The sequence below is a fragment of the Microcaecilia unicolor genome, chromosome 2 (genome assembly GCF_901765095.1).
Source record: "Microcaecilia unicolor chromosome 2, aMicUni1.1, whole genome shotgun sequence".
NCBI lineage: Eukaryota > Metazoa > Chordata > Amphibia > Gymnophiona > Siphonopidae > Microcaecilia > Microcaecilia unicolor.
The window spans coordinates 455867501-455880698 of NC_044032.1; the positions used below are offsets into that span (position 1 = coordinate 455867501).

At 42.4% G+C, this 13198-nt stretch overlaps 1 protein-coding gene across 5 annotated transcripts in view; it reads left to right on the top strand.

The window, feature by feature from the left end:
• EXOC6B (exocyst complex component 6B) overlaps positions 1 to 13198 on the top strand; it is a 1013473-nt gene that overhangs the window by 646561 nt on the left and 353714 nt on the right. For 2 of the 5 annotated variants that reach the window (XM_030190960.1, XM_030190961.1), the window contains exon 19: positions 12645 to 12674. The exons of the other annotated variants lie outside the window; for them this stretch is intronic. In XM_030190960.1, the coding sequence (XP_030046820.1) occupies positions 12645 to 12674 (30 nt within the window). The remainder of the gene's footprint in view (positions 1 to 12644; positions 12675 to 13198) is intronic. 5 annotated transcript variants of the gene reach the window in all.

The window sequence follows — 13198 nt, forward strand, 5'->3', positions numbered from 1 at the left end:
TGAATTTTACCCACACCCTTTTCTTAATTTCATTTCCCATCTAGTCCTGCCTAATTATGCCTTCACCTATCCACCCTTAATTATTTGTTTGCCCTAGAGATGGTCTAAATCCCTGGTTATTTACTGCACATGTATTAATTTGCTTCTTGAACTTATTATAATGTGTGTTATATTCTGTACATTATTACGTTTTATTCACTTTGTTGTTTGTAAGCCACATTGAACTTGAGTTTATTTCGGGCTAATGTGGGGTATAAATGTTATGAATAAATAAATAAAGATTGTTAAGTCCTTAGCGTGCTGTTAGTGCACGCCAACAGACTATCACAAAATGTGTTGATGCATTTTGCAGTATTATGCCTGTTATTATCTGGTATCCTGTGTGTTACCTATTTTTAAAAAACTTTTTTGGAAGGGGGCATGTCATGGGTGGAGAGTTGCCACATTATCTAGCTAGTGCGTTAGGATTAGCAGGCATTAACTGGATAATGCAGGGTTAATACGGGAGCGCTTAGAGTCTCCTAAATAGGAGGTGTAAGTGCTCTAGCATTAATTCGTTACAGGTACCATGCAGTAATGATAGCATGCCCTACAAAGTGCCAGTGGTGTAGATACTGGGGGCCATGGGGGCCCTTCAAATTGGCTCTGGGTCCCCAGGTTTGGCTGGCGGGGGTCCCCAACCATGCTCAGTTTAATTAAAAAGAGCACGTATGTGCGGCTGAGAACAGAGCAGGCTATGCCCCTGCAAACTGCTGCATTAAATTTGCATTTAGCACTCAGGAAAGCCCCGTATTAAGTACAAATGTAACGAATTTAACCCAGGACTTACCCTAGAGGAAAGGAGAGGAATAGGGGAGACATGATACAGATGTTCAAATACTCAAAATGTGTTAATATAGAAAGTAAATCCAAAACTTAAATGACTGCATCAGGCTTATTTTCGAAAGAGAAGGACGCCCATCTTTTGACACAAATTGGAAGATGGGCGTCCTTCTTACAGGGTCGCCCAAATCGACATAATCGAAAGCTGATTTTGGGCATCCTCAACTGCTTTACGTCGCGGGGATGACCAAAGTTCACAGGGGTGTGTCGTAGGCGTAGCAAAGGCGAGACTGGGGCATGTCTAACACATGGGCGTCCTCGACAGATAATGGAAAAAAGAAGGGCATCCTGGATGAACACTTGGATGCTTTACCTGGTTCTTTTTTTCTTACGACCAAGCCACAAAAATGTGCCCTAAATGGCCAGATGACACCGAAGGGATGACCTCCCTTTACTTCCCCAGTGGTCACTAACCCCCTCAAAAGATGTTTTTAAATATTTTTTCCAGCCTCTATGCCAGCCTCAAATATCATACTCAGCTCCATGACAGCAGTATGCAGGTCTCTGGAGCAGTTTTAGTGGGTGCAGTGGACTTCAGGCAGGTGGACCCAGGCCCATCCCCCCTACCTGTTACACTTGTGGTGGTAAATGTGAGCCCTTCAAAACCCACCAGAAACCTACTGTACCCACATGTAGGTGCTACCCTTCACCCAAAAGGGCTATGGTAGTGATGTACAGTTGTGGGGAGTGGGTTTTTTTTTGGGGGGGGGGTTAGTGGGCTCAGCACCCAAGGTAAGGGAGCTATGCACCTGGGAGCAATTTGTGAAGTTCACTGCATTGCCCCCTAGGGTGCCCGGTTGGTTTCTTGGCATGTCAGGGGGACCAGTGTTGCTGGCTCTTCCCACAACCAAATGGCTTGGATTTGGTCATTTCTGAGATGGGCGTCCTCAGTTTCCATTATCGCCAAAAATCGGGAACGACTATCTCTAAAGTTGACCTAAATTTTGCGGTTTGGGCATCCCCGACCATATTATCAAAACGAAAGATGGCCACTGCTTACCCTGGAATTAGTAGCATGGAATGGTGCTATTTGGTTTTCTGTCAGGTACTTGTGTGACCTAGATTGGCCATGAGGCTAGATGGGACCATTGGTCTCACCCTGTATGGCTGTTATTATGTTCTTAACTGAACAATAAGATAAATTGCAGAGCATATACAGAAGCATGGTTTTATGACAAACCCAACATGAAGTTAGTCAAGGGGCGTCTTGCCTCACCAATCTACTATATTTCTTTGAAGGTGTGAATAAGCACATGGATAAAGGTGTGCAGTTGATATTATGTAACTGGATTTTCAAAAGACATTTGACAAAGTACCTCCTGAAAGATTCCTGAGCAAATTAGAAAGTCGTGGGATAGAAGATAATGTCCTATTGTGGATTAAAAACTGGTTAAAAGATAGTAAACAGAGAGTAGGGTTAATGATCAGTATTCTCAATGGAGAACAGTAGATAGTGGGGTCTCCCAGAGTTCTGTTCTAGGACCACTGCTTTTTAACATATTTATAAATGATCTAGAAATGGTAATAACTAATGAGCTAATTACATTTGCTGATGACACAAAGTTACTCAAAGTTGTTAAATCACAAGAGAATTGTGAAAGATTGCAAGAGGACCTTAGGAGACTGGGAGATTAGGCATCCAAATGGCAGTTGATGTTTAATGTGAGCAAGTGCAAAGTGATGTGGGAAGAGAAACCCAAACTATAGCTACAAGGTTCCACATCAGGGTACTGCATCTCAAAAAAGATATAGCAGATTAGAAAAGGTACAGAGAAGGGTGACGAAAATTATAAAGGAGATGGGACAACTTCTCTATGAGGAAAGGCTAAAGCGGCTAGGGTACTTCAGCTTGGAGAAAAGACAGCTGAGGGGCAGATATGATAGAGGTCTATAAAATACTAAGTGGAGTTGAATGGGTAAGTGTTTGTGTACTCTTCCCAAAAATACAAGGACCGGGGGCATGCAATGAAGCTGCTAAGTAGTAAATTTAAAACAAACTGGAAAAAATATTTCTTCACTCAGTGTGTAAACTGTGGAATTCATTGCCAGAGAATGTAGTAAAAGCAGTTAGCTTAGCAGGGTTTAAAAAAGGATTTGGCTAATTTCCCAAAATTCACTGTTTATTTCTAGGATAAGCAACATAAAATCTGTTTTACTCTATTGGATTCTTGCCAGGTACTTGTGACCTGGATTTGGCCACTGCAGAAAGCAGGAAACTGGGCTTGATGGACCTTCAGTCTGTTCCATTATGGCAATGCTTATGTTCTTAGCAAAAATTACCTCTGTGGTCACAAATGTAGTTTATTACTCTGCCTGTCAAAATAATCAACCAAATCTGGCACGCATGTTTTGTAATCTTCTGAATACAGAAATAAAAATAACTCTCAAAATTCTCTTGAAGAGAAAAATAGCATGGAGAAGTTTTCCTTTCTGTGTCTCAGAGAGTCAATCATGCATCAGATGTCTGGCGCTCTGTAGCTCTGGTCTGGTGGATGCCTTTGTATTACAGGGTTTGTGTCCAGGCAAGCTTGAATCATTAACTTCTATATGGATGTCCAAAAGAAAGGAGCAATCAGAATAATTTATGAGATTTGTACAAATGATTTATCTTTGGTGTGCTGTGGTGGAGATGAGGGAAGACGTGAAAGCAGTCGAAAAAATGTTAACATTTCCTTTTCAAATAAATCTAAACCATTTGGAAAGTAACTAAAGGCTATAAGCCGACCAGTCTCAAATTTTGAATCTGCTTCTTTGAAAATCATAATGCAAGAATGTGGTTAAACAGGATATTTCATTTTTCAAAAGAAAGAATTTAAAATTTTCACTTTGGATTTTGCACACTTAGCATTCTGAAGATGGTATCATTGCTCCTCTTCTTCCCAAACTCTTCCTACTGCCATTGCTGGTACTCTTTATCTTCTCTGTCCTGTGATGGTGTACATTCTCTTTCTCCACATTTCTTATCCCTTCATGCTGGTGATGTGTTTGTTGAGTTCCTTTCTCCCCTTACCCCGCAATCCCTCAAAAGAATGGCAGTTATCACAATCCTATAATGCTCTAAAATCCATTCATCCCTGTAAGCCTTCTTGTGCATCTCTGAAGGCCATAATTTGTGAGGGAACGTACGATACTCCAAATTTTTAAAACTGACTTTAAAACATTGCTTATTTGGAATGCCTGTGTTTAGCGCTGTCACATAGGTCCCCCATTTTCAGACATAAGTCCGGAAAACATCTTATCCCTTTTTGTACCTTCCTTTGCTATCCTACCCCTTTTTTCCTTTTTTGTCAGGTCTGTTTTCCCTTTCTTTGTTTCTCTACTTTTTTTTTAGTTTGTAAGCTGCCTAGATGTAACTGGCGATGGTCGGGGTAGTAAACCCTCAATAAACTTAAACTCGATCCACCTGCCCTCATGGTGCTCCTCCACATTTCCATTTTGACGATCCTAAAATGTGCTACATCTGTAGTCAAGAGGAGAGAAGGAAGAGGAGGGACATTAGTTCCAGGAAGGATGCAAGTATGCGGAGCATTGGCACTGGGGGAGGGATAGTATTGAACAGTGAAGGAAGAAATAATAGCAGTGTTGGGATGGGGAACTAGAAGAATACCATGGTGGGACTTGTATGGTTGGAGCTCACAAGCTGCCTTCTCCATTTTGCTGTAAGTATGCAGAGGGAAATACCAGCACAAAAGCAGTAATGAGACAAGGAGCACAGATTCTCAAAAAACTTCATCTCCATATCTACTTGTGGCCGACTGCACTTCCTTGTCTCATTCTCCACTTGGCTGCCATTTGCCTTTCACACTAAGCTCCAGAATCATTTGCAATACTGCACTGTGCTTTTTACTTACTTTGAAGACAGGTGGACAGATACACGGAACTTTTTTTATTTTTTACTTTACCTTTATTGCATTTTTATAGATATTACAAGTACAAAACTTGCTAAGGAAAAGAGATCAGATTTTGCAATATTTAACATAAGAAACAAAAACTCAAAGTAATAATCAAAATATACTTCTTCCAATAGTACACTAATCCACTACAAAGAGGGAGGATCCGTTTCACAATACAAAAGAAATGAACAGGTATAAGACTAATTCCTAGTTAGTGACAGCAAGATATCCTATATTCCAGTTACTAGCACCCTGACCCAAGTCTAGTTGCAGAAAATCCTGCAGGAACTGCACCTAATTGGGACTCAGATTTGGAGGTCATGAAAGTTGTTAAATGTTGAGGTTCACAAAATATATAGTGAGCCCCTTGATACTTTAATTAAACATTTGCGGGGATAATGCTAAAATAACTGTGCTGGCTTTAAAATTAGGAATTGATGCCTTCTATGTGTTTCCTTGACACTTCTGGGAAAAGTTGAGCCTTAGCATTAAGGAAAGTAGTATCTTTAGCACGAATAAAACATTTTAAGGAGTCAGTCTGTCAGGGGTCAACCACACAAGTAATCAAAAGTGTAGAAATCACAGGGTGTGAGTCCAAGTGTCGAAGAAAATCTGTCAAATCCAAGCTATTTCTAAGAAAAGTGCCTGAATGGCTCCTTCCCTTTTCTTCTCCTGAGGGAGATAATACACCCTAGTCACAGGTTGTGACAAATTTCTTATCATATCAATAGCTGACACTTCACATAAATGTGGAAAGTTAATAAATCTCAATTTCTTCCCCCTATTTGCATTGTCCAGAGCATCAAGCTTCCTTTGTATCGTGGTTGTATCTTTAATAACTACCTCTTCTTTTTGTTACACAGTTAAAATTTTTTCCTCAGTGTCTGGTACACATTTCTTTAGATTTCCAATATCAGCCTGTAAAGTGCCCTGCTGCCGATCTTTTATCAAACTTTTCTGAAAAAAAAGAGCTCAATTGACCTAGCAAAGACTGTTCCAAATGTAGGATACCTTCCCATAGAGTCTCTAAAGAAAAAATCTTAGGTCTGACCAAAGAGGAAGAAACTGCTCCTTGAGGAGTGGGTTTCACCATTAATACTGAGGAATCTTTAACTTATAGTCTGTGCCCTGAAAAAGACAGGTACAAATCAAGGTAAGGTATACACATATGAGTTTATCTTGTTGGGCAGACTGGATGGACCGTGCAGGTCTTTTTCTGCCGTCATCTACTATGTTACTATGTAACTTCCGTGGTCTCTCACCAATGTGATATCCTTCAGGGCCACTTCAGTGGCTGGGGTTCCAACAAGAGGCACCTCAATAGAGCCAATACGCGTTGGTTTCAGAGGTAAATTTCTTGTGGCATCGGTGGGGCACACCAGATCGCCAGAGAGAGAAATTTTGAGCTCTGGGGGGGGGGGATGCCAAACCTCCTTCCACTGACACCACCCCTAGCAAAGCAGGCAACTAAAAAAATAAATAAAATAAAGGTTCAAAACTTTGCCTTTAAATAATTTTATTGAAAATAAACATAGGAAACAAACCAACATAGTACGTGTTATTTTTTTCTCTTTACAATAGTAATCATAAACAAGGATACAGGGAAAACAGAATTGCTCCCCCCTCACCCAACCACCTGTCTACCCTCTCCTCTCCTACCCCTCCAATCCAAATAAGTGCAACTATAGTCAGCTTCAGAGGGTCTGGGTTCTTATGACCCTCTGAGCCAAAATGCAAAGGAGTAGCCAAACCTATCTAACCCCCACCCCAAGTCTCTACCTAATGAATGCTATTTTATCAGCAGGTGGCGGCATCATTAAATATATTTCATAAGCTATTAAGAATCAGATCACGACCCCATGAACTAAGGGTTTGCAAATAAGGAACCCAAATCATTCAAAACTGCTTTTTGCTTTTAAGTGATCCTTTCACATCTCTAGCCTCCCATGTCACCACCATATAGCTGATTTCTCCAGTGCCATAAAGCTGGAGTTTCAGGGGATATCCAATATTGTAAAATGCATTTATGTGCCACCAGACACATTTTACAGAATAGCCCGTGACTCATGGCTGGATCCTCTCATCTTTCCGTGTAGTCTATCTAATCCTGGATCCCCCACCTCACTAAAAGCCCCTCCTATCAAAAAAGAAGGGACCCCCCATCATCATTCTCTGAAGATGATGAATTATCTGCTTATAGAAAACCTTAACTTTAAGTATTTGGAGCATAAACATTACAAAGAAGTAATGGCTGGCGTTCAATAGTTAAATGGACCAGAAAAAATCTACCAGCATCATCATGAATAATTTTATGAGTAGTAAGCTGAAACCATTTCCAAACTACTGTAATGACACCCACCTTTTTGGCTCGTGCCTGGGATTCAAAATAAGAACCCACCCACCAGTGACAAAGCTTTTGATGTTCTTTAGCATCCAGATGTGTTTCTTGAAGTAGGGCAATAGATACCCTTTGTTTGTTGAACGCCTGAAGTATTTTTTGTCACTTAATTGGTGAGGAAATACCTCCTACATTCCAGGTCACTATTTTAAGGGCCATTACATAATAGCATAAACAAATGATACAAAAAGTTGATAACCACTGTTAATGAGCAATAAGGGTATCCCAGCCAGTACCCCCACTGCCCCAACCTAATTATCAACCAGTACAAACGCTCCTGAGTAACAATCCAGGATTCCCTGCCTATCTCCTCCCTCCTACTCCTCTCAATGAAGTGTTCATCCATCTCTACACTTCTCCCCCTCCCCTCTCCCTAAACCCAACCCCTCTCCTAAAGGACACCAAAGGTGCTCGACTTCCGTACCTCTGACTGCAGACCCCATCTTGTAAATGTAGAAAGAAAGGTTAGATAGGCTCCGAGCCTCCCCACAGCCAAGTATTACATCGAAGACAACAGAACTCAGCAGGAGATCTTAAAAACAATAAATAAAAATTTGCACCTTTGACAAACAAACTGGAAGTTTACCTACTCACTCAAGAATCTTCTAGCCAGAGAAATGAAAACACAGAAGTATCCCCAAATATATACCTCATATATACCTCTCCTCCGCTCAACCATAAAGGCCCCAGGTATTACACTGAAAGTCTCAAAAAGTCATTTGGATGTGCTCGGTCTCTCTTGCTCCAGTTGATCAAGAAAGGCCTGGGCCTCTGCACAGTGTCATAATATTGTATAGTTCCATTGTGGTGGATCTGCAGCTTAGCTGGATATAATAGACTGAAATGTATTTGTAATTTGTGTAAATGCCCACAAATCAGGGAAAGTTGTTTGTGTTGAAGAGAGACTCTAGTGGAGTAATCCTGAAGCACAAAATCTTATGGCCTTCATACTCCAGAGTTTTACCACTTTTGAGAGCAGACAATATCTCCATCTTGTGATGATAGTGGAGTAGTCTAAAAATGACAACTCTGGGACAATGCTTGAGCGATCTTTTGGGCCCTAACCAATGAGCACGCTCTATCAGTTGAGGGCCTGCAGTACTTTGATGTTGCAAGAACCTAGGGAACTGGCCAGCTTATTTTCAAAAGAGAAAGACGCCCATATTTCGACCCAAATCGGGAGATGGGCGTCCGTTTCCCGTGGGCGCCCAAATCGGTATAATCGAAACCCGATTTTTGGCGTCCTCAACTGCAGTCCGTCAGAGAGACGAACAAAGATCACGGGGGCGTGTCAGAGGCGTGGCGAAAGCGGGACTGGGGCGTGGTTATCGGCCGAGGAGAGATGGGTGTTTTTAGCTGATAATCGAAACAAAAAGGGCGTTTTTTATGAGAATTTGGTCCGCTTTATTTGGACCCTTTTTTTTCAGGTCCAAGTCCCCAAAAAGTGCCCCAACTGACCAGATGACCACCGGAGGGAATCGGGGATCACCTCCCCTGACTCCCCCAGTGGTCACTAACCCCCTCCCACCAAAAAAACCCCACTTTACAAACTTTTTTTCCCAGCCTGTATGCCAGCCTCAAATGCCGTACCCATCGCCATGACAGCAGAATGTGTTCTATCCTCTGACAGCCTTTCCCTGGTTCTGATGTGGGTCTCGGGTGAGTGTGACACCTTTTCTGTTAAGGGCACTGCAGAGTCACATCAGCAATGCATTGTGGTGGGTGTAGGGTATTGGGCTCCACTAGCTTGTGTTAAATGCTCACGATGTTGGTAGGCTCTACTCCCATGGTGCTTTTCCCTCTGCTTACTGGTCAGAGTGTGCCTGTTTTGTTTCGGTAGTCCATGAGGTAGTGGCCATTTGTGTAAGACACTTTTAGATCCCTTTCATGTGTTAGCCACGTTACAGCACTTAGTTCTTCCCTTGAATGTTGCTGAAAGAGGGCATTGTACACCATTCTGCCAGCTCGGACCTACTGCTAATCTCAGTACCAGCGAGTCTCGTTGCCAGTGGGGCACAACCTCTGATCTGCAGTTAACTGTGACTAAACGTGCTTATTCAAATAAAGGACGTTTTCAGCTAGATTAGTCTTCAGGTGTCAACTGCTGTGCCAAGGGTATACACCAGCAACAAGTCCTGTCCCTGGAGCACTTTTAGTGGGTACTGCAGTGCACTTCAGGCAGGCAGACCCAGGCCCATCCCCCCCTACTTATAACACTTGTGGTGGTAAATGGGAGGGCCTCTAAAACCCACTGTACCCACATGTAGTTGCCCACCTTCACCCCTAAGAGCTATGGTAGTGTTGTACATTTGTCCCTCCCACGACCAAATGGCTTGGATTGGGACATTTCTGAGCTGGGCGTTTTTAGTTTCCATTATCGCAAAAAAACAAAAAACGCCCATCTCAGAAGAGACCAAATCCATGGCATTTGGTCCGTCCAAACCGTATTTTCGAAACGAAAGATGGATGCCCATCTTTTTCGATAATACAGTCTGTCCCACCTCTTCACATACCTGTTTTTGGATATAGACGCCCATGGAGATGGGCGTTCGCGTTCGATTATGCCCCTCTATGTCTCCAGAAATTCCATCAGCTCTGCATCCTGTACCAATTCCGGTAATCCAACCAATCTCAGATTGTTCTTGCGAGAGTGATTTTCCAGATCATCAAACTTTTCTTCCAGAGAAGCTACGGTATCCTGAAGGTGTCTGATTTCCAATGAAGGTTCGTAAGTCGAAGTCTCTCTCTCTCCTATTCTCTGTTGTACTGCCTGAAAATCTTTAGTGAAAGAAGGTGAACCAATGCTCCATGCCATCTAATTTATCAATAATTTGTTGTAATTGGGTACCCATCGCCTGTTTCACGGCCATTCGGACCTCTGTAACAATTTCCAAAGCCCAAGTGGATCTCACCATAGGTGATGGAGGGGCATTCTTTTCCACCATTTTTAATCCTCCGTCGTGAGTCTTCTTTGGATCCATGAGCTGCCATGCGGAAATACTGTGCCCTCAAAGTAGTAACAATAGGCCAATGGTCCACTGTATAATCCAAAGTTCACACAACACCACCGAGGGGAGGGAGGCAGTGATCAGGAAGGGGAAAAAAGGTAGTTTTTCTTTCTTTCCTTTTTTCTTTCTCAGTGCTGCCCAGAATCAGAGCAGAAAGCAGGTGAAGAGACAATCTGGCTAAAAGCACCAGGCAGTCCACCAAGTAAAAAGCCCACCAGAGCAGTGCTCACCCTTGAGGCTCCGGGGGAGTATACTGTACTCTAGATACAAGTAGCAGCACAAGGGAGGGGCTAACTGGAAACACGGTCATCGGATTTTCTCTTGCACTGCCAGGGTAGTCACCTAAGGCTCAGTCCAAATCCTGGATCATGGTAGGTGCCTACTCTGCCTCGGCGGCATCGCTGTGGCACCCTCCACCCTGTGAATTGCCGTCCTCTTTGGTGCCACTGCTCCAGCTCCCTCCTCGCTGTCTGCAAACAACACCGCACCACCTCCGCCATCCCACAGAGTTACTCCACGGCCAGCCGCGCTCTCTCATGGTAGGTGAGAGCGTGTCTGCTGCCAATGGCTCCAGTCTGTGTTTCCAGGGGACAAATGGCAGCACCCCGATGTGGACCAGTAAGAGCTGTTCAGGAGAGCAGAGCGTAGGCTGTGGGAGAAGGTTTGGGTCTTCTGAGTTGGGGTCCGCAATCCAGATTTTGTGGAGCTCAACTTGCAGTGGCCATCTTGGCCAGCAGCTCAACTGGAAGTAAAAATGTTTGCCTTTTAATAGAGGTCACCCCCCCCCCCCCTACATTCCAAGATGAAATTTTAAGAGGGCTCACTTATCCACACTCATGCCTAAGAATACCAATAAATTGATACCGCTATTCTGTTGTGAAGCAACCCCACCCCAGCCCTAGGCTACCACACACCCACTGAAATAAAGTTGGGCCCGACGCCCTGAGAAGTCATCCCCCGCCCCAAAAGGAAATACTCAGGACCAGTTTAAAACAAGACTTCTATATTAATGTGGCTGTAGAAGTAGACAGGTTTTTTAAATCTCTCTATGTAGCCTTGTTTATTAAACTTTAATGGCTGTGTCTGAATTAATTTTGTCTGTGGAACTTTTACATATTAAAGTCTATATCAAATAAGAGATAATCCTGTACATATTGAACTGTTTGTAGTCAGCATTTCTTGTGTCCAGGCAATTGTTATCCAATTATGGATTAGCTGAGTGAGTGTATTATTTTGGTTCTTTGGTAGATAAGTTTCTGTAAAGGTATATTGACAAGGTCATGGTTGATAGAGTCCTGGACTTGAAGCCCCTTAAGAGATGTGTATCAGCACCTCCAATGATTGTCAGATTAACAAAGAAAGGAAGGTCACTTGCTTTTTGTTTTGTTAAATTTCCTTTAATCCTCTGTGAGTCTTGTATCTTGATAACCTCTTTTGAAAGTTAATCACAAGGTCAGGAGGTTAGTCTGACCTGGGAAGGGAAATCATCATTCAGTGTTCATAGAGAACTGTCTCAAGAAGTTCAGAACAGACCTCATTGCAAGAAAAGGGAGGGGGGAGGGAGATTTCCTCTCTGTGCTTATTTTTGTCAGATGGTAAGTACAGATTTGTTATGGTGCTATGCATAATCTAAAGCTTTTTGGCTGGGACAGTTTGCCTAGTGCCCTATAAAGCACAACAATAGTTCTCTATTCATGTTTTCAAATGCAATCTTTATTTTCTGTATAATCTTCCAATCGGTACACTCTGATTTTGTTTCTCAGAATACATGAAGGATTCCCTCTAAAACATGTCACTAAGAAGTCTCCCATGCTGTGCTTCCACTCCTCCAAAGAGAGGGAAAAGAAATACTCTTTGTAAGGTGTCTTTCGTGGATTTTCAGCATCAGAGATCATTGAAAATTATACATTTATGAAAATACCCTTTAATGTGTGTGCCTGTATTGGTTTTATTTTTATTTTTTTATTGTGTGTGTCAAAGCAAACAGTTCTGTAATTTTGACCTGGATAAATATATGTGAGGTTTGTTCTAAGAGATTGCCTTGTTTCAAGTGACACAGACAGGCTCCTTCAGTTTTGCTTTTGATCCCTCACACAATTGGCATTAGACAGCCTTTGTCGTACCACAAGGGGAGGCTCTCGTTGCACCTAACAACTTGTGTGTAAGCTGCACATTTTGTGAGCCTAACTAAACTATAACCCTTACCTCACAGAAGTTCTGGCTAAAACATTTATTTTTGTGGTGAAAATGTAGCCGCACATTGGGAGTTCGTTCACATGAAAAGCCTGAATTGAGCAATCTGATAACCCACTTCAGACTTTTATAGCAAATAAAGTCCTGACAATATGTGGTAACATACTGGCTATGGAAATTGTTTGAATTGGGCCTAAAGTGGAGTCTCGCAACATTTGTCCAGTGTTTTCTTATGCTTTTCATTGAATTTCACTACATCTTCATCCATAGGGTGGTATACATGTCCACGCCACAATGTCGGTGAGTAGGATTGATGTTTGCGTGTGCGGTGTGCATTCTTTCTGCTCTGTTTGCAATTTAAACATTACTGACTACTTTGATCCAGACTTCCGCAAAACAGTTCCTTGCAGTGTGAAACTTGGAAAAAGCTTTCAGCTCTGCTACTAAATTTGCAGTCCCAGCACATTGAACTTGGCCTTTCTGGAGGACTTGGTAGTTCAGGGGATGAGTACAGTATTAAAGAGCTTTTCACCTTTTGGTCATTGGTTCAATTCTGACTCAGTTCAGTAGTGAGTGACCAATAAAAAAAAAAAGTTACTTTCTGAAAATGGTTTACTGCTCTGGGGAAAACAAGGTGGTAATGTATGTGGGAGCTCTTTGAGTTTGACCCAGTTCGGGGGTTTTAAACCCATGCTTTGGAACTTTGGGAGCGTTACCACTGGTTCTCTGGGGCCAAAACCAAATGAGATAAAATATGAGAATATCAAAGAAGAACAACTGGTCCTTCCTCATCTTCCCCCTCTTCACTCAAACCTACAGAGCAT